The sequence below is a fragment of the Crinia signifera genome, chromosome 6 (assembly GCF_055691185.1).
Source record: "Crinia signifera chromosome 6, ASM5569118v1, whole genome shotgun sequence".
Taxonomy (NCBI): Eukaryota; Metazoa; Chordata; class Amphibia; order Anura; family Myobatrachidae; genus Crinia; species Crinia signifera.
The window spans coordinates 128,724,718-128,750,512 of NC_139222.1; the positions used below are offsets into that span (position 1 = coordinate 128,724,718).

Consider the following 25,795-nt stretch of genomic DNA (forward strand, 5'->3'; position numbering starts at 1 on the left):
GCCTCACAAGGTCAGATTATCTGCAGTTGTAGATGAACATCGCGATCGATGGTCACAGTGTCATACCGAAGTGTGATTGCATCACTGTTTTGCAGTTAAAGTGCAGGAAGGAGGTGTATGCAACTCCTCCTGCATTTGCATTAAAAGTTGCCACCATCCCCCTGTCCGCCCCGTTTCAGGAACTTTAACACTGACAGCCAGAGGCATTGCTCTCAGTGCCTCCGAAAACCAATATAAAAAAATATCAGGTAAAAACTAGAAGAATAATATAAAGCATATATTTATGACACATATTATGTGTCATAAGTATTTTCTTTGTAATATTTATTAGGTAAATCATTAATGACAGGTGAGGCACTGCCTCCCCTGCCTCCCCTGACTGCACGTCCCTGATAATCTCCCTGATTATAGTTTTGAAAATTAGACAAGTATGATTTTCAGGCTTTTGTTAAATATATTGTACAAGTAAGCCCACTCAAAGCAAAAGCTCTGAAAGCTAGTCTGCTACCTTCTGTGTTTGTGTATATGTGATAAAGAGATGTAGTTTAACTCTCTGCCAGCAGATGGCAGTGTTTCGGCGACTCACAGGACACAAGACATATAGATGATACTTTTTCACTATATTAGAAAGCTCTGTTTATCTTATATAATAGCAACTACACTATGATTTCACTTAAAATGTGAGATCTAAAACGTCAAAATATACAATGCAATCTTGGTAGGTACTATTTCGTGTTGCCATAGCGCCTGGTCCTCCAGCATCCCATCATGATTTTACTTCCGCCGCTCTATCCAACTATCCTATAATGCATACTCTCCTTTCCGGGTGCTCCGTACAAGCCAGACGCAGCGCCGCTGCGCGCCTCTATGACTCTGCTTATTTACTTCTTTCCGCCCCTTTTAGCAACGCAGCCAATCAGCAGTGACTGACGGGACTCTAAACGAATCGACATACGTAGTGGCTGGTGGATGCGCCTATCAGCGTGCAGAGGGGCATATCCTTGTGTTTTCAGTGCAGGTCAGGAACCGGCTGCTGCTTTCGATTTTGGGTATAGAGAAGAGGAAATACACCCGGTCGAAAATGGTGAGAGCGGGGAACCCGGGGCTTGGATGCGTGGAGGTGGATGGCGGCTATGTTATTAGGGCAGACTACAGCAAGGCTGCGGCTATGACATAGTTGGTAGCTAAATATGGCATATTTTATGTTCAGAGCGCCGCCATATTACTCAGCGTTGTATATTGGGGCAGATGTGCTAAGCATGGGAGAGAGATAAACTACCTACTAACCAGCTCTTGTCAATTTTCAAACACCGCCTGTAGCGTGGCATTTTACCTCTTGTCAAGACTTAGGGGCAGATTTATTAAGCTTGGAGAAGAGATAAACTGGAGATAAAGCGGAGAAAAGGTAAAAAGATAAAGCACCAGCCAATCAGCTGTGTTTGAAAAAGACAGTTGGGAGCTGCAATTGGCTGGTGCTTTATCTCCTTTTACCTTTTCTCCGTTTTCTCCGTTTTATCTCTTCTCCAAGCTTAATAAATCTGCCCCTTATGGTGTGTACACACTTGTACAATGTGCATGATATTTTGACTATATAGTCCAAATCTCATGCAGATCACACAGGTTTTAACCCTTGCGATCCCGATGCGCACTCCCGTATCGCAGCCAGAAAGTCTTGGCTGCATAGACTATATAGTGCAGATCTACACTATATAGTCTAAATTGTATATATTTTATGCAGATAGTCTAAATTGTAATATAGTCATGATTGTACAAGTGTGTACACACCATTAGAGGTCGATCCTATTAGATGCGGATGATCTGCAGATGCGAATCATCATGGCACCGGGCGCACTTTACGTTGGACAGAATTAGCCTAAAAGCGCTCTCCTCTCCATACGAGCAATTTTAATTGAGTTTGGCCCAGTGAAGGGTACGAGATTGGCTTAATTCGTTTGCTGGTGCCATCGTTTTAACGAGTTAGAATGGCACCTCGCACCCTTCGGAGCGAATAGGATTGATTCCTTAGTATATCTTCAAACCCCTTCCCCCATCCTGTGATGTATGCAAAATATAGGTAACTCATAATCTGGCTTTATAAAAGTACACCATAACCTTACTCTCCATTCAGATCTAAAGAATCATTTCAGAAGGTCTGTACCAGCTCATCAATGTGCCTGCAGCAGAGTACTCGGCACATGCCCCAATACCTGTCATTACAAGTGAGACGGGACAGGGGCTCAAGTACAGCATATATGGGAACCCCTGGGCTAGCATAAATAATACCCCTTTTAGACATACTACCCGGGATTTTGGCCAGGATTTTCAACCCAGGTCACTCCCGGGATTTTAGTAACAGACCCCCCTTTCACACTACACCTCAGAACCGGGAAAAACCTGGGTATACCCCTTTCACACACAAGCCAGGCTTTTCATGCATTTCAGTGTTTCATCATTAAAATGGGCAAGGACCTTTGCAATATTTTTGCATACACAATGGCATCCTTCACAGTGCCTGAGATTTGATCTCCACTTCTCCACGCACTATGTTGCTGCAAAGGAGCAACATGCAGCCATTGCCTCTGCAAGCGCCTCCGCACATGTGCCTGAGGCGTCTTCCTCGGCTGCAGCTGATGACCTCATCAGAAGATGCCTCGGCAGCAAAAAAAAGCCACATCACATGTTTAAAACTGAAAGACCCGGGTAATACCATTCAGACATAAGCCGGGTATTATACCCGGGAGTAAAATACCGGGAAAAACCTTGGTCAATTGCAGGTGCTCAGATCCGGGAGTGAAATACCGGGTATACCCTTTCAGACATACGCTAGTCTCAGGTTTGGGGCGCGTTCATGTGAAAAAACCTGGGATTTTCGTGTGTCTCTGAAAGGGGTATAAACTGCCTCAGAACACTATCCACATTAACATCTATTGGGAATAGTAACCTATACCAATCAGCTGGCAACCTTGGTCAAAATGTTCTGCACAAGCTTAATGATCTGAAGCAGTTTAGTTATGCTAACCCAGGGGGTCCCATGTTCTGTACTTGAACCTGACACAGACTCTAGTCGGCTGCTGGAGAACAGGACGACCTTCTATATGACTGGAAAAGTATGTGAGGGGGTGGGTTGTGATAGTGGAATGGATGGAGCCATGATGTGGGGTACAGTACGGAACATTGGACTGGGAGATTGCACAGATTTGGGGGCAGGCTAGATACAAGCCTGCATATCGCCTGGTTTTAATCTGCCACAGTATCTGTGTATATAATAGGTGTGTTTGAATTAAGGTGATTTTATTTATTTATGTTTCTTAATTAATTGTTTTTATTAAGTTCTTATATAGCGCACACATTCCACAGCGCTTTACAGAGAATATTTGAACATTCACCTCCGTCCCTGCCCCAGTGGAGCTTACAATCTATATTCCCTACCACATGTACACGCACGCACATACTTTCTAGGGTTAATTTTGTTGGGAGCCAATTAGCCTTCCAGTATATTTTTGGATTGTGGGAGTAAACCGGAGTACCCGGAGGAAACCCATGCAAGTATGGGGAGAATATACAAACTCCACACAGTTAGGGCCATGGTGGGAATCCCCACCTCAGTGCTGTGAGGCAGTAATGTTAACCATTACACCATCCGTAGTGCCCAGCTTTAGATATTATTGCAACTGTATCTAAAGCTGCATGGTTGACTGTCCACCTATATGGTTTACTGTCAGTGTTGAATGTGAAGTACTAAACAGTAGAGTGGAAGAGCGGAGTGATGACTTTATGTAAACAGATTGGATAAAAATGAAGATATTGGTGAAATTTGCACTGCTTCAAGCTATATTTATATATTTGCCAACTAAAATGTTTATTTTTATTTTTTTGTAATTGTATCTCTCTTTTGCAGTCTATTATGTCATATAACGGTGGGGCTGTTATGGCCATGAGGGGGAAGAACTGCGTGGCAGTAGCTGCTGACAGACGCTTTGGAGTTCAAGCCCAGATGGTGACCACTGACTTCCAGAAAATCTTCCCCATGGGAGAGCGCTTATTCATTGGATTGGCTGGTCTAGCAACGGATGTGCTGACAGTGTAAGAGGTCTTGTTGGTATCTGAAGTAGAATATTGTCATTAGACTAGTGGTTGCATAACTTTTTCCAAACCCCTCTCAACAGTGCAAGCCTCCAAGAGCACATTGATATTGATGTTTCCTGCCCTGATGTATTGTGACGTAGGTCTGCCTGTTAAGGTCCATAAACACTGGGCGACTATGCCCAGTGTGTATGGACTGCGATGATTGCTATCATCGCTGCAGTGCATGCGGCTTTCCCCCTGCCCGGCGCTGATGGCAACGGGGGGGACGGCTTTGCATAGCGCTATGCAAAGCCATCCTCACAGCCGCTCATCTGCTGGTAATACCAACAGATGAACGACTTTCCCGGTGATGATGCGGGGGTGCGTAACAGCGCTCATCGCCGGGTCATACACACTGGGCAGCTTTGAGCTGAAAGCTGCTCAAACGTGCTATCTTGAGCTACTTTCAGCTCAGTCATCCAGTGTGTATGGGCCTTTACTTGAGCCAACAGATGCATGAGTTTCATTTATTCAAAAAGTTCTGTTTATCAAACTCAAATGTCAACATTGAATACTGAATTACAGCTCATTAACCCCTTCCTGACAGAGCCAGTTTTTGCGTTCCTGACAGAGCCCTTTTTTTCAAATCTGACATGTCTCACTTAAGTGGGGATAACTTTTTTTTGCTTTTACTTATCCCAGTGATTTTGAGATTGTTTTTTCGTGACACATTGTACTTCAAATTAGTGGTAAATTTGGGTCGATACAGTCTGTGTTTTTTTGTAAAAAATACCAAAATGTCGTAAAAAAAATGGAAAATTTAGCAATTTGCAAAATGTTAAATTTTCTGCTTGTGAGACAAATAATCATACCACTCAAAATAGTTAATAACTAACATAGACCATATGTCTACTTTATGTTTCCATCATTATTTCAACTTCCTTTTAATTTTTTTGGACACTAGGAGGCTTACAATATGAATAGCAAATTCTCAAATTTTCAAGAAAATTTCAAACACTGATTTTTTTAGGGTTCAGTTCTGATGTGACTTTGAGGGACTTGTATGTGAGACACCCCCATAAATGATACCATTTCAAAAACTGCACCCCTCACAGTATTCAAAACAGCATTTTGGAAGTTTGTTAACCCTTTAGGTGTTTCACAGGAATTAAAACAAAGTGCAGGTGAAATTTCAAAATTTCATTTTTTTTGCAGATTTGCAATTTTAATACATTTTTCTAAGGAACACAGTACATTTTACTAGAGAAATGTGACTAAAAATTGATTCCCCCAATTCTTTTGTTTTCATAAATATCCTATATGTGGCCCTAGTGTGCAGGTTGACCAAACCACAGGCTTCATAATAGAAGGAGCACCTACTTGATTTTGGAGCCTCCTTTTTATGAGATTATTTTTTAGGCACCATGTAGGTTTCTAGGCACCATAAGATGCTAAAAGTTAGGAACCCCCCCACAAGTGACCCCATTTTGCAAACTACACCCCTCAGGGAATTCATCTAGGGGTATAGTGTACATTTCAAACCCCCAGGGGTTTCACCAATTTTGATACAAGTGGGCAGTGAAAATGAAAAATTACATTTTTTTACACAAAAATGCAGTTCTGGCTCAAAATTTTTCATTTTCAGAAGGTATGAAGGAGAAAAAGCACCCCAAAATCTGTGCCCCAATTTCTCCCGAGTACGGCAATGCCTCACATGTGACCAAAAAATACCAGTTGGGTGCATGGCAGGACTCAGAAGGGAAGGAGTGATTTTTGGATTTTGCAGCACAGATTTTGGTGGAATGAATGGTGGGTGCTATGTTGCACCAATACAGTGGAACCCCCCCACAAGTCACCCCATTTTGCAAAGTACACCCCTCAGGGAATTCATCTAGGGGTATAGTGTACATTTCAAACCCCCAGGGGTTTCACCAATTTTGATACAAGTGGGCAGTGAAAATGAAAAATTACATTTTTTTACACAAAAATGCAGTTCTGGCTCAAAATTTTTCATTTTCAGAAGGTATGAAGGAGAAAAAGCACCCCAAAATCTGTGCCCCAATTTCTCCCGAGTACGGCAATGCCTCACATGTGACCAAAAAATACCATTTGGGTGCATGGCAGGACTCAGAAGGGAAGGAGTGATTTTTGGATTTTGCAGCTCAGATTCTGGTTGAATTTTGGTGGGTGCTATGTCGCATTAGCAAGACCCCCCAAGCACCAATACAGTGGAACCCCCCCACAAGTGACCCCATTTTGCAAACTACACCCCTCAGGGAATTCATCTAGGGGTATAGTGTACATTTCAAACCCCCAGGGGTTTCACCAATTTTGATACAAGTGGGCAGTGAAAATGAAAAATTACATTTTTTACACAAAAATGCAGTTCTGGCTCAAAATTTTTCATTTTCAGAAGGTATGAAGGAGAAAAAGCACCCCAAAATCTGTGCCCCAATTTCTCCCGAGTACGGCAATGCCTCACATGTGACCAAAAAATACCAGTTGGGTGCATGGCAGGACTCAGAAGGGAAGGAGTGATTTTTGGATTTTGCAGCACAGATTTTGGTGGAATGAATGGTGGGTGCTATGTTGCACCAATACAGTGGAACCCCCCCACAAGTCACCCCATTTTGCAAAGTACACCCCTCAGGGAATTCATCTAGGGGTATAGTGTACATTTCAAACCCCCAGGGGTTTCACCAATTTTGATACAAGTGGGCAGTGAAAATGAAAAATTACATTTTTTTACACAAAAATGCAGTTCTGGCTCAAAATTTTTCATTTTCAGAAGGTATGAAGGAGAAAAAGCACCCCAAAATATGTGCCCCAATTTCTCCCGAGTACGGCAATGCCTCATGTGTGACCAAAAAGTGGCAGGACTCAGAAGGGAAGGAGTGATATTTGGATTTTGGAGCACAAATTCTGGTGGAATGATGGTGGGTGCTATGTCGCATTAGCAAGACCCCCAAAGCACCAATACAGTGGAACCCCCCCACAAGTGACCCCATTTTGCAAACTACACCCCTCAGGGAATTCATCTAGGGGTATAGTGTACATTTCAAACCCCCAGGGGTTTCACCAATTTTGATACAAGTGGGCAGTGAAAATGAAAAATTACATTTTTTTACACAAAAATGCAGTTCTGGCTCAAAATTTTTCATTTTCAGAAGGTATGAAGGAGAAAAAGCACCCCAAAATATGTGCCCCAATTTCTCCCGAGTACGGCAATGCCTCACATGTGACCAAAAAATACCAGTTGGGTGCATGGCAGGACTCAGAAGGGAAGGAGTGATTTTTAGATTTTGCAGCACAGATTTTGGTGGAATGAATGGTGGGTGCTATGTTGCACCAATACAGTGGAACCCCCCCACAAGTCACCCCATTTTGCAAAGTACACCCCTCAGGGAATTCATCTAGGGGTATAGTGTACATTTCAAACCCCCAGGGGTTTCACCAATTTTGATACAAGTGGGCAGTGAAAATGAAAAATTACATTTTTTTACACAAAAATGCAGTTCTGGCTCAAAATTTTTCATTTTCAGAAGGTATGAAGGAGAAAAAGCACCCCAAAATATGTGCCCCAATTTCTCCCGAGTACGGCAATGCCTCACATGTGACCAAAAAATACCAGTTGGGTGCATGGCAGGACTCAGAAGGGAAGGAGTGATTTTTGGATTTTGCAGCTCAGATTCTGGTGGAATGAATGGTGGGTGCTATGTGGCATTAGCAAGACCCCCGAAGCACGGTGAAATTATGAACCTAATAATCCATAGATGTGTGGTATATTTTAAAACACTCCTTTTATACATAGGCCGGGTTTGTCGGGGCAAGTGTCACACTGGAAAATAGTTTGCTTTCTTATTCCCTTTTTATAGCAAACTTTGCACCTTTTTTGTGTCCTGCCCTTTTTTCCAGTGGAGGGGATTTCATCAGGAAAATGCTGCCCTGGTACAATACGGGGGCCAGTACTAGAAGTACTGGGGCCCTCTGCCTGCTGGTTCCCAAATATTAGGCCCTTTATGACTTCCTCTTGAAAGTGCATAAATGTCCCCCTCTGGCCGGTGGAACGGAATAGCACGTAAGCGTTATACAGTGCCATCTGGATGATATACACGGCCACCTTCTTGTACCAGATTTTTGTTTTCCGCAGGGCACTGTACGGCTTCAGTACCTGATCTGAAAGATCCACTCCGCCCATGTACCTATTGTAATCCAGGATACAATTAGGTTTTGAGGTGTGGGTACTGGTACCTCGTACAGGGACGGAGGTGGTACTGTCTCCGTGAATTGTTGTCAGTATAAGGACATCCCTCTTGTCCTTATATTTGACCAACAACATATTTTCGGTGCATATTCCCCTGCTTTCACCCCTTCTCATTACTTGGGCAATGTGCGTTTTTGGGAGGCCTCTTTGGTTCTTGCGCACAGTACCGCAAGCTGCTGTACCTCTTGAACCAAGGGCCTTAAACAGGGGGATGCTGGTGTAAAAGTTATCCACATAGAGGTGATAACCTTTATCCAGGAAGGGGTGCACTAAATCCCAGACAATTTTTCCACTAACACCTACGAGGGAGGGGGGGCATTCTGGCGGTTCAATTCTTGAATCCTTCCCTTCATATACCCTAAACCTGTGAGTGTACCCTGAGGTGCTTTCACACAGCTTATACATTTTTATGCCATACCTTGCCCTCTTACTGGGAAGGTACTGGCGGAATTTAACCCTTCCTTTAAAATGTATAAGGGACTCGTCTATGCAAATGAATTTATCTGGGATGTACATGTCTTCAAATTTGGCACTGAAATGATCAATGACCGGCCTGACTTTGAATAGCCGGTCAAAGGTGGGATCATCTCTGGGTGGGCACTGTGCATTATCGTTGTAATGCAAAAATTTAAGGATCGTCTCAAATCGAGCCCGGGGCATGGCCATACGGTAAAATGGGGTGCTGTACAGAACATCTGTACTCCAATATTGCCTAATTTCTGGCTTTTTTACTATGCCCATATGAAACACCAGACCCCAAAACGTCATCATCTCTACTGCATCTACAGGGGTCCACCTAGCAAATGATGACGTGGGGTTTTGAGCAATAAACTGCTGGGCATATAAATTAGTTTGGTCCACCATTAAATTTATAAAATCATCAGAGAAAAATAATTTGAAAAAGTCAATTTCTCTGAGACCTGTGGAATCAAATTGGATTCCTGGCATGGCCAAAAACTCAGGAACCTGGGGCTCAAAATTGTCTGGTGGTGGGGTCCATACGAGATCAATTATTGGGGGGGGGGTCTCAGCTGCTCTACGGGGGCGTCTTTGAGGGGGTCCCTCATCACCAGAGGAGGAAGAGGAGCTTAAGGCGAATCCTTCAAATTCCCCGCTTGCATCACTGGCTGTGTCAGAGTCAGAAGCAAGCATGGCATATGCCTCCTCCGCTGAATACATTCTTCTGGATGACTGGGATGACATTTGGGATGACATTTGGGATGCCATTTTTATTTTTGTGTTACTGGTAGTGAAATGTTTCAACACGTGTATAGTGTAGGGGGGGGTACAAACTTTATTTCAACCCGGGGGGTATGTAGTGTGTAGTGTGTATGTAGTGCAGAAAAAAAAAAGACTTTATACAAAAAAAAAAAAATTGAAGGGGTTAAAAAAAAAAAAAAAAAGGTCCTGCGCCAAAAATTGAGCACAGATGTTGGTCAGTAACGTCCGTCACTGAACAGCGCTCAAAGGCAACAGGAATTTGATCAAAAAAAAAATAAAAAATAGATCAACCCTGTGCCGAAAAAGATGATCAGTGATGTACGTCACTGATCAGCGCACAGCGGCCACAGGACACCCACAAAATCACAGTGTGTGTAAAAAAAAAAAAATTAAAAAAAGACCCCACAGCACACACACAAAAAAAAAAGGTGATCAGTGATGCGACACTGATTACCAGTGAGGGGCAGCAGGTGCACAACCTTTGGTGCAACTGACAGTGCAACTGGCAGGTATATATAAAAAAAAAAAAACCTCTGCACCCCCAAAAAGTTGCTGATCACCTCAGATATAGTGATCAGCACAAAAGGCGGGGGCAGCAGACACAAAATTTAGCACTCTCTATCACTCTCTGTCACTATCTCTCTCTATCTCTATCTCTCACTATCTAACACTCTATGACACTGCAGCAGCAGCAGTGACAGGTATATATATATATATATATAAAAAAAAACCTGCGCCCCCAAAAAGTTGCTGATCAGTTAATTTATACTGATCAGCACAAAAGGGGGGGCAGCAGTCAGTTATATAAAAAATATATAGCACAATCTGTCACTATCTCTATCTCTCTCTCTCTATCTCTCTCTATCTCTCTATCTATAACTATTACACTGCAGCAGCACAAAATATAGCACTCTCTGTCACTAGGCCTCTCTATCTCTCTCTATCTCTCTCTATCTCTCTCTCTCTCTCTCTCTCTCTCTATCTCTCTCTATCTCTCTCTATCTCTCTCTATCTCTCTCTATCTCTCTCTATCTCTCTCTATCTCTCTCTATCTCTCTCTATCTCTCTCTATCTCTCTCTATCTCTCTCTATCTCTCTCTATCTCTCTCTATAACTATATCACACTGCAGCAGCACAAAATATAGCACTCTCTGACACTATCTCTCTCTATCTCTCTCTCTATCTCTCTCTATCTAACTAACGCTATTACACTGCAGCACAGGAAGTCACAAGTAACAGGATCCAGGAAGCATCCAGCACACTACAAGCAGTGATGAAGCAGGCAAGATATTTGCAAGGATCAGGTAAGTATTTTGCAAGGTTCTGGTCAGTAAATGGCGACAGCTGGGCACGGTGACCGCACTGCACGCTATTCCAGACCGGAATGGCGTCTGCAGTGCAGTCACCGTTAGTTTAAACCCCCCTCCATGGCTGTGATTGGTCCGTCGGTCCGACGGACCAATCACGGCCTTTGGGGGCGGGCGGGGTGAGGTGGGTGACACCAGTGTCACCCTTACACCCCGCGGTGATTGGTGCTGTACTTTACAGCACCAATCACCTCCGATCCCGTGTCACCGGCGAACGTTATTCGCCGGTGACACAGGAAAACGCTGTAATTGGCTGTTCACACTGAACAGCCAATCACAGCGATCGCCAACGGGGGGGCGGCATCGCAGCCCCCCCTGGGCATGCACGGACATGTCTGCTGTCAGGGACAGCAGACATGTTGAAACTGTCACCGCGTCTATAGACGCGGTGACAGTTAAATGCCATGACGTACATTTACGCCATGTGTCGGGAAGTACTTCCCGACCATGACGTAAATGTACGTCAATTGTCGGGAAGGGGTTAAGAAATAAGAATAAAGTAAATTGGGTACTTCTGTACTTTCATGGCGCCGCGCGTCAGAGTCCCCTTGAGGGGCTCACTTCGCTCGCCCACGCTGCGGGCTCGGTGGCTTGCCACGCTAATTAAAATCATCTCCATGCCAACATGGATAGTGGAGGTATGAACTATCCATGTTGGCATGGCGTTAACTTAGTTTATTTTACTTAGTTAGTGGCGAGCGTAACCCGGAAGTACGCGCGGCGCCATGCTGGCGCCGTGAAAGTAAAGAAGTACCGTAAATTGATTACTAAGGGGTAGAAGTGATAAAGTGTCTGTTTTTTTTTTTTTTTTTCTATCACTGGCCAATCACCTCCTACCAATCATTTTTCAAACCAAGCCTGTAACTTTACAGTTAGGAGCTGATTGGCCGGTGATAAAAACCAGACACTTTATCACTTCACCGAGCTTAATAAATCTGCCCCTAAGTCTGCTGAGTGCCCTGGCGATTCACTTCCTGAAAATATAATATGGCTCTTATGACATGGGATGGACTCAAGCAGTGAATACTTTATAAGGATTCAGTACTGAATCCCGGCGGTCGGGATCCCGACGCCGGAATCCCGACAGCCAAAATCCCGACAAGGGGGGGACGTGGATCGCCCCCCCTTGCGGGCTCGCTGCGCTCGCCGCGCAGCGGGCCCGGTGCCTCGCTACGCTCGGCACACTAATTTATTCTCCCTCCAGGGGTGTCGTGGACACCCACGGAGGGAGAATGTGTCGGGATTCTGAATGCCGGGATCCCGACCGCCGGGATTTTAACTGCATCCCCTTTATAAGAAGATTTGAAACACACATGCACTCAGTATTTATTCTAGCACCCTGCACCTTTCAAATCCTGTGCTGTTCCTCTTTTCTGCCTGGAGTGTCTCTGACTTGGTGCTTCTAGCACAGTCTGGTCTGTATATTAGTGCTGAGATGCATACTAGACTGTGCAAGAAGCACCAAGGCAGAGAGCTACACCGCAGACAGGAAATACGGCACAGACATATTCAATCTCTGCCATTTTTTGTCTGGAACTTGAAGCTGCAGATTCGACTAAAGTTGAATCTGCATTGTCGGAAACGAACGCTAAATTGTCCAATTAGCTGACTTTTTTTTTTCTTCACAAAAGACTTGGATTCGCCGATCTACATCTTTTTCGACTATCTGTGTGTTTCAGACAATCACAAAAATGCTGATTCATCCTTATTCAATGCGAAAACTGGCAACATTTCTGCCTTTCACAAATATCCCCAAGTGACATAATTTAGTGATGAGATCATATAACCTTCGTCAAACCTTACAGTTTGGAAAATAAAACCTTATTTCTTCTACGATTCCATGGCAGCCTTCACATTGGGATTTCATCCCCTCGTGAAGGCTGCCATGGGATCTAAGAAGAAAAGGAATTATCGGTGAGTATAATCCGATGTTTTCAGGAAGGTAAATGAATAATACATGCATCTGAATTTATATGGATTTCTAATGTATTCAGTTCATGTTTTAACTGTGTAAATTAAAGGGGTACCGGACGGGATCCCGACTGTCATTTACCCGACGTCGGGATCCCGACTGTCATTTACCCGACGTCGGGATCCCAACTGTCAAAATGCCGACAGCCGGGTGCCCGACGGACACCTGCTATTTTCCCTCGTGGGGGTCCACGACCCCCATAGAGGGAGAATAGAATAGGTGGCTCGCGTAGCGAGCCACCGTGCCCGCAGCGAGCCCGCAAGGGGCTTTTTTGCGCTCGCCATGCTGTCTGACTCCGGGCAGTTGGGATCCCGACGTCGGGATAATGACTGTCGGGATCCCGACGTCGGGATAATGACTGTCGGGATCCCGACTGTCGGAGTCCCATACCACACCCAAATAAAATTAAGTAACTTTGACTCATTAGTATAATCTTTCCCCAAGACCAGAACCTCAAGTGTAAGTTGACTCCGTATTAATGGGCATTGACTTAGTTAGTTTTATTAGTCTATTATCTGTTTGTGTGTGTGTGTGTGTATTAAGCTACATATTCTCCCACTCTGCCTACAGATGATTTTCTAGGAAACTATATTTAAATTTTAAGAATTCAGTACATATGTTCTTCTATAGCTATTAGTGTTGGGTGCCTATGATCATGGGGGGGGAATGATCAAACTGGGGGACCTTGCAAACTCAACTTGAGTAGTTTATATAGAAGTGATCGCTATGTACAAGCAAGTTTTTGTGCTGTATTTAAGTTTTCTTTTTATTCCAGGTCCCAACGCCTGAAGTTCAGACTCAATTTGTACGAACTTAAGGAAGGCCGCCAAATTAAACCCAAAACATTCATGAGCATGGTTTCTAATTTGCTGTATGAGAGGAGGTGAGAAGCACATCTGCAATACTAATAACAATCAATTCAATATGTTTAAGTGAATAAATCCAATGAAAAACACATAACAATCCTAGAAAACTGTACAATTACTTGTGGTTAAAACTAGAGGGTAATCGGTAATGATTTATAACGATAATAAAATGAGCACAATATAACTTTCATTGAACGGTAAAAGTAACCAAGAAGATATTTAAAACTTTTCATAGAGCAAGGCTATATACATAAAAAGCATAGGCGAATCTAGGGGGTGGTCCGGGGGGGGTGCACAGGACCACCCATTAGCTGAGGGATGGGGCTTTCCAACGAGCCTAGCCCCGTGTCTCTAGCCCCCTGGGAACCGGTGATACGGCCAGGCAAAGCTGGAACGTTTTCCCTATAGGATAACATGGGACCCGCTAATTCCGACCCCCACCCAGTTCAACGGCTGCCAGTTCCCCCTTCGGCATCCCTGAAGCTCAAGGTTGATCTCAGTCTAACCCAAATCGCTGGGTCTTCAATCTGATACCAGGCTCGATCCATATGGGTTAACTGGTTCAAGGGATATTGAGGTTAAACCTTTTTTTTTTTTTTTTTTTTTTTCATTTCTTAAATGTAATTTCATGACTGTTTATGTTCTTTGAGGGCAGGTTTCTCTGGAACCAAACAGCCCAGTTTCACGGGACCAAAATCATTCGCAGCCAACTCAAAAGTTCTTCAATATGATACTGGTCCCATGTAAATGGGTCAGTTGGTTCCGAAGATATAGCTGGTTGGTTAAAGGGGGGGTAGGGATAGGGGAGTGGTTGTCTCTCCCCCTCACACCAGTAAATGCAGGGACTAGGCTGGTGTATAAGGGGTCAGCCTGGGAATGTCCCTGCATGATCCTGGGACCATATTTCCGAGTAAATCCCTGCATTTTCTGTTGTGAAAGGGGTATTATTTCAAACAGCCGTGACCTGCAGTGCTCTGAATACAGCCGGGCAGCCCCGTGCTCTCTGCCCAGCTGTCAATGACTGTCGCCCCTGCAGCTTCCACTCCAATTCTTCTCCCTGCTTTCACCTCAGCCCGCCCCCCTTTTAATCATGTAGTGCCGGCGCCCGATGTGCTCCCCCGACGTCACGCACAACAACAGCGCACACAATATTTGAAATGTCCACTCGGCTAGAGGGGACACCAGGAGGGGAGTGGGAGCGTGCTCTGCGCTGCACTCTGCTCCTCTCCCCATAGAAGCAGCTTCACCACTCTCCATCTCTCCCTGCAGCAGCAGCGAAGGCTCATATAAAAGTTTATAGTAAGTGGCTCTTTTGGGGGCATTGCTTAAGGGACACTACAAGTGGCGGTATGTGGGTGCATTACGCATAATGTGTGGCTTAATGTGTAAGGGACATTATGTGTGCAGCATCATGTGTAATGGGTACTATGGTGCGCGGCATCATGTGTAATGGGTACTATGGTGTGCAGCATCATGTGTAATGGGTACTATGGTGCCATCAAGCAAGAACCCCCTAGCAATGGGCACGTAGGTAAGCAGCACTTATGTGGCAAATATGTAATGTGCATCATGATGTGGCACAATGTGTAATGGGCATTATGGTGTGTGGCCTTATGTGTAATTGGCATTACGGCGTGTGGCTTTATCTGTAATGGGTATTATGGAGTTTGCTAAAATGTGTAATGGGCATTACTGTGTATGGTCTAAAGTGTAATACCACACCCCTTTTGTGAGGCCACACCTCCTTCGTGTGAGGCCAAGGTCCCACTGCTGTTGTGTCTAGATCTGGGACCACCCATTATCATAACTCTAGATTCACCTATGATAAAAAGGTACAAAGTACCCCTATTCAGAGCAGTCACTTGATCTAAGAACCAGAGTATGAATGATTTGGCTTTGGAGACTAAAGAGAGCGCAGTGCATATGTAATGAGCCACTCCTTACATATGCGCATATTTAATGAACGGCTCATTCAAATGCACTACGCTGTCTTATAGCTACTGTCTGTCCTGCTTTTACACTGCAAACCTGCTTGAGATCCGGTATTTATGATCTATGTGCGGTGTAAAACCAGTTTAAAACGCTAATATACTGTTTTAAATACTGTTTCAAAATACCGGGTCCCAAATGTTTAGGCAATGTGAAAGCAGCAGAATTAGGACATGGGAAGCGGGATCCCAAGAAAACAATCTCAGTTTGTTACTGTGAAAAAGTCCATACGGTACTGTATTTTGTTGTCCGCTTATTTTCCCAGATCCGTTCCTATATTGCCTTTGTGGGAAAGTCCATCATTTAGAATTGTAATCCAGCGATAATGCGTGATATTGAATAGTTCCCCTTAGAAGGGTCCGATGTTAGGGAGGGGGGGGGTGGGGTGGGAAAGCACTCCCAAACTGGTCCGTTAACTCCACACCTTTGGTTAGTGTAGCAACTCTGAGCTGGATTGAGAAGGTGAGGAAAGACTTGGGTGGAAAAAGATAAATAAGGCTAGTCTCTGGAGTTATTGCAGGGTCCTGTATAGCAAGCAAAGTTTCAACAGTACACTCCCTCTCAGCAACCAATGCGTTCCGCCGTTAAACCCGTCCTAACAGCGAAACACGTTGGTGCCTGAGAGGGAATGCACTGTTGAAACTTTGCTTGCTATACAGGACCCTGCAATAATTCCAGAGACCGGACCAGCCTTATTTATCTTTTCGATCCAAGTCTTTAATCACCTTCTCAATCCAGCTCATACCCCTTTCACATCGCACTTTTAAAACGGTATATTGCCGTTTTTTTCCCTTTTTAAAACGTTTAAGCCTGCACTGTGAATGCACCACAGCCGATTTACCCTTTAAAGTTAACTGGCATTTCGAACCGTGTAAAAAGCAGAGTCCTACACGGTTCCTTGCCGTTTTTTCTGCAATGTGAATGTGTACAGTTTGTCTGAAACGGTATTTCAGGCAAACAACACAAGCACAAGCACTGATAGGCTACAACTACAAACAAAAGCATTTTCCTACAGTCAAGCCTGCACTAGTAGAGGTACATCAGGGGTCAGTCCAACATACCGGTGTAGCCATGTGCTGTCCTGTGGTCAGGGGGGCACAGCAGTGGTGTAACTTGCGGCCCCTGTCCAAAAAATTTGTGGCGCCCCCTCCCCTCCTATATGTCAGCAGGCACCGGGGATCGAGCGGGGTAGGCTGGACGCTGATACGTGTGACACACACGGTAGCTTGTCGGGGGATAATAGCCAGCGGAGGTGAGCGCTGGGGCTTGGAGATCTCTCTCCTCCACTCTTCTCCTCTCCCCCGTCTCCCTGCTTACTGCTTACCGCGTCTGTGCTGACAGCTCAGTTTTCCACCAGCCGCGCTGTTCCTGGCCACAGTGATCAGACAGCCTATCTGATCACTGTGGCCAGGAGCGGCGAGGCAGGCAGAAAACTGTCTCAGCTGTACCGCGAACTGCCATCCCCGTCCGCCTAGTACATTCTCCGGGGGGGGGGGGGGGGGGGGGCGGCGCGAGGTGCCTGTTTGTGTGTAGGAAGGGGGCACCACCATCAATACTGTGTCTGTTCCCTGTTCTGAGTATGTGCTGAAGGGCAACTCTCTCCTAGTACAGGGCATTGTAAGGGGAAGGTGTCCCATCCCCAGCCCAGCACATGCACAGCTTTCTCTGCAGACACATAATGACAGGCAATCGTCACACTCTGCCTTGAAACGTGTTCTGGATGAAACGTTTCAACTGCTATGTGAATGACACTTAACCGGTATTTAAAACGGTAATCTGGGTCACTATTAAGGCTCTGACCCGTTTTAATTACCGTTTTAAAATACCGGTTTTTAAAACGTGTCTGCGATGTGAAAGTGGTATCAGAGTTGCTGCACTAACCAAAGGTGTGGAGTTCACGGACCAGTTTGGGAGTGCTTTCCCACAGTTGAACCCCCTTCCCTAACATCGGGACCCTTCTAAGGGGAACTATTCAATATCACGCAATATCGCTGGATTACAATTCTAAGTGATGGACTTTCCCACAAAGGCAATATAGGAACGGATCTGGAAAAATAAGCGGACAACAAAATACGGTACCGTATGGACTTTTTTCACAGTAACTCCCCTCAGGCAATACTTTATTATTATTATTTTTTTTTAATACCAATTGTTTTATTTTATTGTCGTCATATGTTTTTATGAATGCACCTATTATGGTTTTAATGCTACTAATAATCTTATATTAAACTTTATCAAATTTAATACATACACTGTACTATAATTTTTGTATTCTACAAAACTTAACTTTTACTTAATATAGCACGGAGCACAAACCTTTTTTTATTATTATAATTTTATTTATAAGGCGCCACAAGTGTTTCGCAGCGCCGTACAAAGGAACAATACAGGGAGACAAAACTTGGCATAACATTGATCTTCCTATGTATGTTTTTGTATGGGTGTGACAACCCCATTCAGGGCCTTATTCTAGTTCACTCTTTCTGAAAAATCCTTCTTAGATGGACAAAACCATGTGCACTGCAGGTGGGGCAGATGTTACTTGTGCAGAGAGAATTAGATTTGGGTGAGGTTTTACTTTAAATTGAGATCTATATAGCAGTGTAAAAATAAAGCAGCCAGTATTTACCCTGCACAGAAACAAAATAACTCACCCAAATCTAATTCTCTCTGCACATTTTACATCTGCCCCCCTGCAGTGCACATGGTTTTGTCCATCTAAGAAGGATTTTGTCAGAGAGTGAACTAGAATAAGGCCCAAAGTGCACCGCAGCTTGACGAAGCACCTCCAATATCTGCTCCCTTACTTCTGATAACCAGTTATCGGATTTCTACACACAGCATCTAGCTAAAGACTGTTCTGCATTTGGGAAATGACTTATGACTACCCTGTGATAACGTTCCATAGGCTATACTGTATAATCATGGAAGGAATGTTAATAGCAATAGAATGAATTGGGTTTATATTTTGCTAATATCTTACGTGTGTGTGTGTGTGTGTGTGTGTGTTTTTACTATCCATAAATCACTGTAAAGAAAGCAGTTTAAATACATACAGGTTGAGTATCCCTTATCCAAAATGCTCGGGACCAGGAGAATTTTGGATAACGGATTATTCCGTATTTCGGAATATTTTAATATTTCAATGATGTATTTTGAAGTATCTTGCATGTATGCTGTATAAACACATAATATACACACAAATATATTTTATTACCACATAAAATACACGCAAATATATTTTATTTGTTCAAAAAACAAGGTTTCAAAACGTGAAACAAAATGTGTGTACTATCTTAGCACTGAATTTGAATGCCAAGCAATCATTTTCTTGTACATATATAGTGCCAGTTACATATCATGTCCCCAGTGATGCTGTTACAAATGTCCCCAGTGAGTTTTTAGCAAAAAAAAATTTTTTTTTTCACTTTTTGGAATGTCTGGTTTTCGGAATAATTTGGATAACGGATATTCGGATACGGGATACTCGACCTGTACTGCTAAATGGATGATGCACCAAAAAAAAGGAACATAAACATGTGGAAATTAAGTTTGAAATATACTGCTGACATGATGCAGATAACATTTCATGGCCTTAAAAATGGACTCTGCTGCTTCTTCAGTTCATATTGTGCCACCAAGCAGAAGGCAGCCTTTCTTCTCTCCATTTCTCTTTTCCAGCCTCTTTTTTTTTTTTTTTTTTTTGTGATATATATATATATATATTTCATACATATTTATTAGGCATCAGTCAACGTTCTATTTTATAAAGCAACCGATGCAGAGTTAAATGTAAGTTAGTCAGTGCACACAACTCTGGGGCAATTACAGTTAGGGGCATATGATGTCCAGTATCCGTCTTTCCAGTTACATACCACTGGCAAGGACTTGTAGCTGCTCATGCCCAGCTTTGGAACATTCAAAGTAAGATATCTCCACTAAACTTTGATTCCAGGTCTGTGTAAGACCCAGATTTAACAATAAAAACCAGCAACAATTACTTTCTGTATAACTTTTTTTATATTTATAGATAAATATGTAGAAATCCTGACATTATGAGAGGTGTTCTTAATATGTCTTTCCTCCAGCATTGGCTTTTTGGCATTGTTTCCTCAGATGCAGAAAAGCATCTTATTTACTCTGACCTCAAACATAGAGCTGTAGGCATACTTGCATGGGACACCTTTTTTATATCCTGTGGTGAGTTTAGTGCTCTTCTTTCAACCCTTGCTCTCTCCAACTGGCATTTGTAGTGCTTTCACCAACTACACACTTCCATTCGGGACTGTTATAAAGATCTCCCAAATTACCACTGGGTCCATTTACATGGTTCCCTCTTTTCCATCTCCTCCCCTAGCCCCCCTTTTTATACATAAATATGACACTTTTTTTTTCCTTGACAAATCCCTTATCGACATGTTATAAAACACTTTGTTCTGCTTTTGACGATACAAAGTTAACTATGCAGTCCAAATCAATTCTATTTTGGAATATCCTTGAGTGTGACATTTTTTTCCCCAGAAAAGTTTATACAAATTATACATTGGCATTATTAAATGATACATTTTCCCAGATAAGCTTTATAAACGGTGGCCTAATTTTTGTAATGATTGCATGTGGAGCGGAGGTGAGATCATGAGATGTTTTGTGACCTAGTTATATAACAGATTTGAAACCAACCAGAAACTAGCAGGAATCTGGCCCTGTACACACAGGGTGATTCTGTTTAGCGATGTTTGGTAAGTGATGTAGTGTAGGTGATTTCCCGGTTAGCTAGATCACACATAGCGATGTGTGCTAACCACTGTGTTCTTTATGCACAAGCAGGCGATCTATCTAGATCTTGACTGCTTGTGCTAGTGATCTGTACAGGCGATGGTGATATGTGGGATCGCAATCTCTATGGGGCATACACACAAGTGATACGTTTTTTTCATTTCTGAGCGATCGATTTAAAAAAACAAACAAAAAAAACCCACTATGTTTAAGTTTTTAGTTTATATAGCGCACTTTCTCCAACAGGACTCAAGGCGCTTTACAGACATTAACAAAACAATGCACATAATACAGAGGATGTTGGTGGTACAGTCACAGACAAGTCACAGACAAAAGAAACCTTTGAGCACACAGTAATCATAATGCAGGAGTGATGCAGCATTTTGGATAACTTCCATGGGTTGTGTACTCCACCCTGACAAGGTACCAAGTGCGGCAGCCATAGGCGCTCTGCGTAGGATTGCCTTGGGTGGAATAGATTACCCATAAAAGAAACTACCCAAAATGGGTGATTTTAATGTATACTCAGGTCCAAGTATTTTTCATCCCATCCACAAGTGCACCAGATGAGGCATCCATGGTGGGCGCACTACGTAGGAATTGGAAAGCAAGTACTTGTGCATTAGTATGATGAACCCTGCACAGAAACATCCACGTGACCCACATCCTGCCCACAGAGAAACCTTCTGAGCAACCAGCTTGGTGCACTGCATAGGTCAGCGCTGGCAGGGTGTGCAATCTGCGGAGGTACACAATACAGGAATAGTTGTATGTTGCAGGTCCTGGTCAGTGCTGTCCTAGAGCCAAAAGCCAGCGGTGACAAATGTAGGCAGTACTGCCTACTTCTCATTCACTTGGTTGAAATTGGAAATTTTCCTCCATACTGAAATGAGTCAGACAAATAATTTGGAGACATTTTACACCACTCTTTGGCATGTGGGATCAAACAAGCTCCTGTCACTTGCTGGCTGGTTTAAACAAAATTGTTCTGATATACTGTATGGCCAGTTTAAGATTTACAGATTACCTGTTTTATCTTTGGTTCATAGATAATCGTGTACTAAGACCTACTGGACGTGTTCTGATATATGCTTGTAGTTCAATGAGCATCCCCCCCCCCCCCCCGTCCTTTATTTACTGATCCACTTTCTCAGTGCACTGGGACTTGGCAGAATAAATGTTCCATATATTGTCGTATTGGTCTTCAGGACCCCATTTAGTGTGTTTTCCAGGTCACCCAGCAGTTGCACAGGTGTATTTATTACAGGCACACTTTAAAGATCCACAGTTGATTTTCACTTGTCACTGTGATGAGACCTGGAAAACGTGCACTGAGTTTGGGGTCCTGAGAATCAAGTTTGGGAACCATTTCTATAAACCAGTGGTTCCCAACACTGGTCCTCAAGCACCCCCAACAGTGCACGTTTTCCAGGTCTCCACACATAACCACAAGTGAAATAATTAGCTCCACCTGTGGATCTTTTAAAATGTAAATTAGTGCACCTGTCAGGTGACCTGGAACACATTAACTGTTGGGGGTACCAGGGTTGGGAACCAGTGATATAAGCTGTGTTATACAGTTCCTTATAGAACTCCTATAGATTGTAAGCTTGCAGCAGGGCCCTCTTACCTCCAAGTCTGTCTGTTACCCAGTTTGTTTTATCACTGTCTACTATTGTAAAGCGCAACGGAATCTGCTGCACTATATAAGAAACTGTAAATAAATAAAAATAATAAACTACGAATTTAAAATAAACACAAAATGAGTTTGCTTAGGTTGCTACCAAGCAGTTACAAGAAAATTAGTGTATTCAATTTTTACTGTAAACTGCTTTTTGTGGATCAAGACCTCTATAGTTGAGCTTGATCCAAAACCTCACACCCTCAGGTGTTAATATTGTGCATTAAAAAAAAAACAAAAAACTATAAATTATAGGCTTTAATGTCTTGCAGCTTTAGGTCAAACATGTATCTCTTGGCTCCAAAGTTTGTCAGACAATTCTCAGCTGTGGTGAAAAATGTTATATATTGTGAAAAATTTAGATTAATTTTTACTTGTGATGAATCAACAAAACAGTTGCGTTCACTGTAGTAATAAGCGTTCCTTCTGCAATGGGAACCACTCTGTCTGGGCCTTTCTTGGAGAGACCTACCTGAATAAGGATATCTCCTAAATTCCTTGGGTTAGTCCACGCATGGCCAAGCTATGGCCCTCCAGCCCTTATGCCTTTGCAATTAGGGAATGCTAAAACTATGGCAAGGCATGCTGGGATGTGTAGTTTCACCACAGCTGGAGGGCCATAGCTTGGTAATGCCTGGACTAACCCAAGGAATTTAGGCCATAGTTTGTCCATGCCTGGGTTAGTCAGTTGCAAACAATACCCCATACTTGCCTACTTTTGAAAACTAATTTTAGGGAGATTATAGTTGGTAGTAGAATTTTGCACAGCACCATATTGAGGGGGTGCGTCATGCTCCACCCAAAGGGCGTGTCTAGTTCCATGGAGAGATTGTGAATGTGGCACTTAGAAGCATGGTTGTGTACTGCTACATCTGAGAGGAATCTTTTAAAATGACATACCCAAATGTAGATGAGCCCCAAATCAGTTAGTAAGAGCTACTATACTTGCTAAAGTGCTGTGAAATGGTGCTGATGATTCAATGTAAATGTATCTGTCTCTCATTCCTTTTTTTCCCCCCAAAACTGTAACCGTGTAATGTGGGCTAGGTGACATGAGGGAGATTGCTGCAATTTCAGGGAGTCTCCTGCAGAATGCAGGAGGGTAGGCAACTATGCAATACCCACATGTGGTGTCTGATTGTTAGCAATGGTATGCCAAATTGTCCAGATTTCACACATTTTTGATCCATAAAAGTTGTGCTAATGTGAACATGTAATTAGCATTTATCTGAAATAATGTATCATGTACAGAACTATAGGTTTATATCTTGTATGAAACTACTTTTGGGAACTATGGAAGGTGTTTTGTTTTTGCTAAATAAGAGGCTTTTCCTGAAAATCCCTAAGAGCACTAGGAATATATGAATGAAATATATATATATATATATATATATATATATATATATATATATATATATATATATATATATATATATATATATATATATATATATATATTATTCATTCGAGGGAATTAAACATAGCTTAACCCTTTGAGCACCCACCAACATTGCTGTGAAATCCTCAAAATATTTGTAAAAATGTTGGCGTTGCTCTCAGCGATATATATATGTGTGCAATAAATAACGAAACTTCAATTAATTGACTTGGCTGTATGTGTATTTATTCATACTAAAAGAACAGTCAGTGGCCTTTTTAGTGGATATTTTGAGGATCTCTCACAGCAACGTTGGTACTCTAAGGGTTAAACTTGTGGATATTAATTATTGAATGCAAGTGCTCACATCATAGCTTGATGCTTTATTTGTCGTGGAAGTTTTCAAAATGTTTTTGAATTGTAGAAGTTTTTAATATCTTAAGTGGAGTTTATTTTTTTTACATTAGAATACAAATGTAGTTTTAGTAGAATAATTGATTTGACATTTTTATTCTTCTGCAAGGTTTGGCCCTTATTATGTTGAACCAGTTATTGCTGGTCTGGACCCAAAGACTTTTGAGCCATTCATCTGCTCTTTGGACCTCATCGGTTGTCCCATGGTGACTGAAGATTTCGTAGTGAGTGGGACCTGTTCAGAGCAGATGTATGGGATGTGTGAGTCTCTCTGGGAGCCAGACTTGGTGAGTATAAAATGTTGTGGGCAATTTTTTTTTATTTTTGTTTTCTTGCATTAAAAATTATGTATACTGGGAAATATTCTTTATACAGCAAACTTGTTAATTGCGTTATACTCGAGCACATTTATTAAATATGGTACTGAATGATCAATCTGTCATGCCTGCCACATGCGCACCTTTTCCCTTACCTTAAAATGGGTGCACTGTTGCATATTTTTTTTTTCTCTGCAGTTCTTTTAAAGGTGATTTATATGAACACATAACTTCCTAAAGGCTCAGCATTTACACTTAGTATGTATACTGCACTAATTACTTATTTTGATTCCCTCCTCCATAAAGGAACCAGAGGATTTGTTTGAAACCATTTCCCAAGCAATGCTAAATGCTGTGGATAGAGATGCTGTCTCTGGAATGGGAGTGGTTGTACACATCATGTAAGTACTTGGGTCTAGCAGATATCAGGCGTGCTCTGTCCCTTCCCTCATTCACATTTAAGGCATAAACAGGAGGTAGGGCAATGCTGGTCCAGACACTTTACCCAAGTACTAAAAGGCATTTTGTGTGGTGGTATTTTTTAAAACAGGGGAACTCTTTGCGACCAACCATATTTATCACACTTGAACTTGTTTTCTTACCATTTATCAACTTTTGCATTTGCTTTATTATATTTCAGCACCATTTTCAAATACCCATTATAGTTAGTGTGAGCTACCAGATATACATTGGATTAGGTACAGATGTTTACTCCAACAGATCTTGGAAATCATTGCACGATCATTGTTATGTAGGGGAAATCATTGCACGATCATTGTTATGTAGGGTATACACAGGAACAACCACCATCTACTGAAATTTTAAAACTGTGATCCACAACAGTACAAAGCTAGATTTTGCAATGGCCCAACTGCTTAATGTGATACTTTATGGATCTTGCCACCCCTGCCCTATTACTATCTGACTATTGCATATGGCTAATAGAATCTTCCTACCCCAGATGTAAGTTTGAGAGAGAGAGAAAGTACCAGCCAATCTGCTCTCAACTGTCCTTTTTTAAGACTACAGTTAGGAATTGATTGGCTGGTCTCCAAGGATTAGGATCTCCTAGGATTGGCCCGTAAATATCAATGCAATCTGGATATAGTTTTTTACTAGAAGCTATATTCGTTGTAAGCATGGTGACAAATGGTAAACATGACTAATAGGTCAGTTTGCTGGCTGTGATCAAATGTTTGTGTAGTGGAATCTGTACTGATGGCCTAATCAAATGAGAAAATATTGTCTTTGCAGAGAAAAAGATAAGATTACAACACGGACGCTGAAGGCTCGTATGGACTAACATTTCCTCCAACAAGATTCTGATGCTGATCGATGTAACTTTTTTAAATTAAAGAGAAAAATAAAATAACACAATCTAGCATGTCTTTGATTTATTCAGAATACGGTGCTGTGGAAAAACAAACTTTTATGGAATAAAGTACATGGGCTTTGCTGAATGAGGTAGCAAAGGTTATTGGAAAA

The 25,795-nt window shown here is 42.5% G+C and overlaps 1 protein-coding gene across 1 annotated transcript; it reads left to right on the forward strand.

Annotated features, from left to right (window-relative positions):
- The first annotated feature begins 855 nt into the window (after window positions 1-855).
- PSMB3 (proteasome 20S subunit beta 3) lies at window positions 856-25,692 on the forward strand. Its single transcript, XM_083147145.1, has 6 exons — window positions 856-1,084; window positions 3,899-4,083; window positions 13,665-13,772; window positions 24,103-24,280; window positions 24,617-24,711; window positions 25,565-25,692. Exons 1-6 carry the CDS (start codon window positions 1,082-1,084, stop codon window positions 25,611-25,613), a joined length of 618 nt encoding a protein of 205 aa, XP_083003271.1. The 5' UTR covers window positions 856-1,081; the 3' UTR covers window positions 25,614-25,692.
- Window positions 25,693-25,795: the final 103 nt, after the last annotated feature.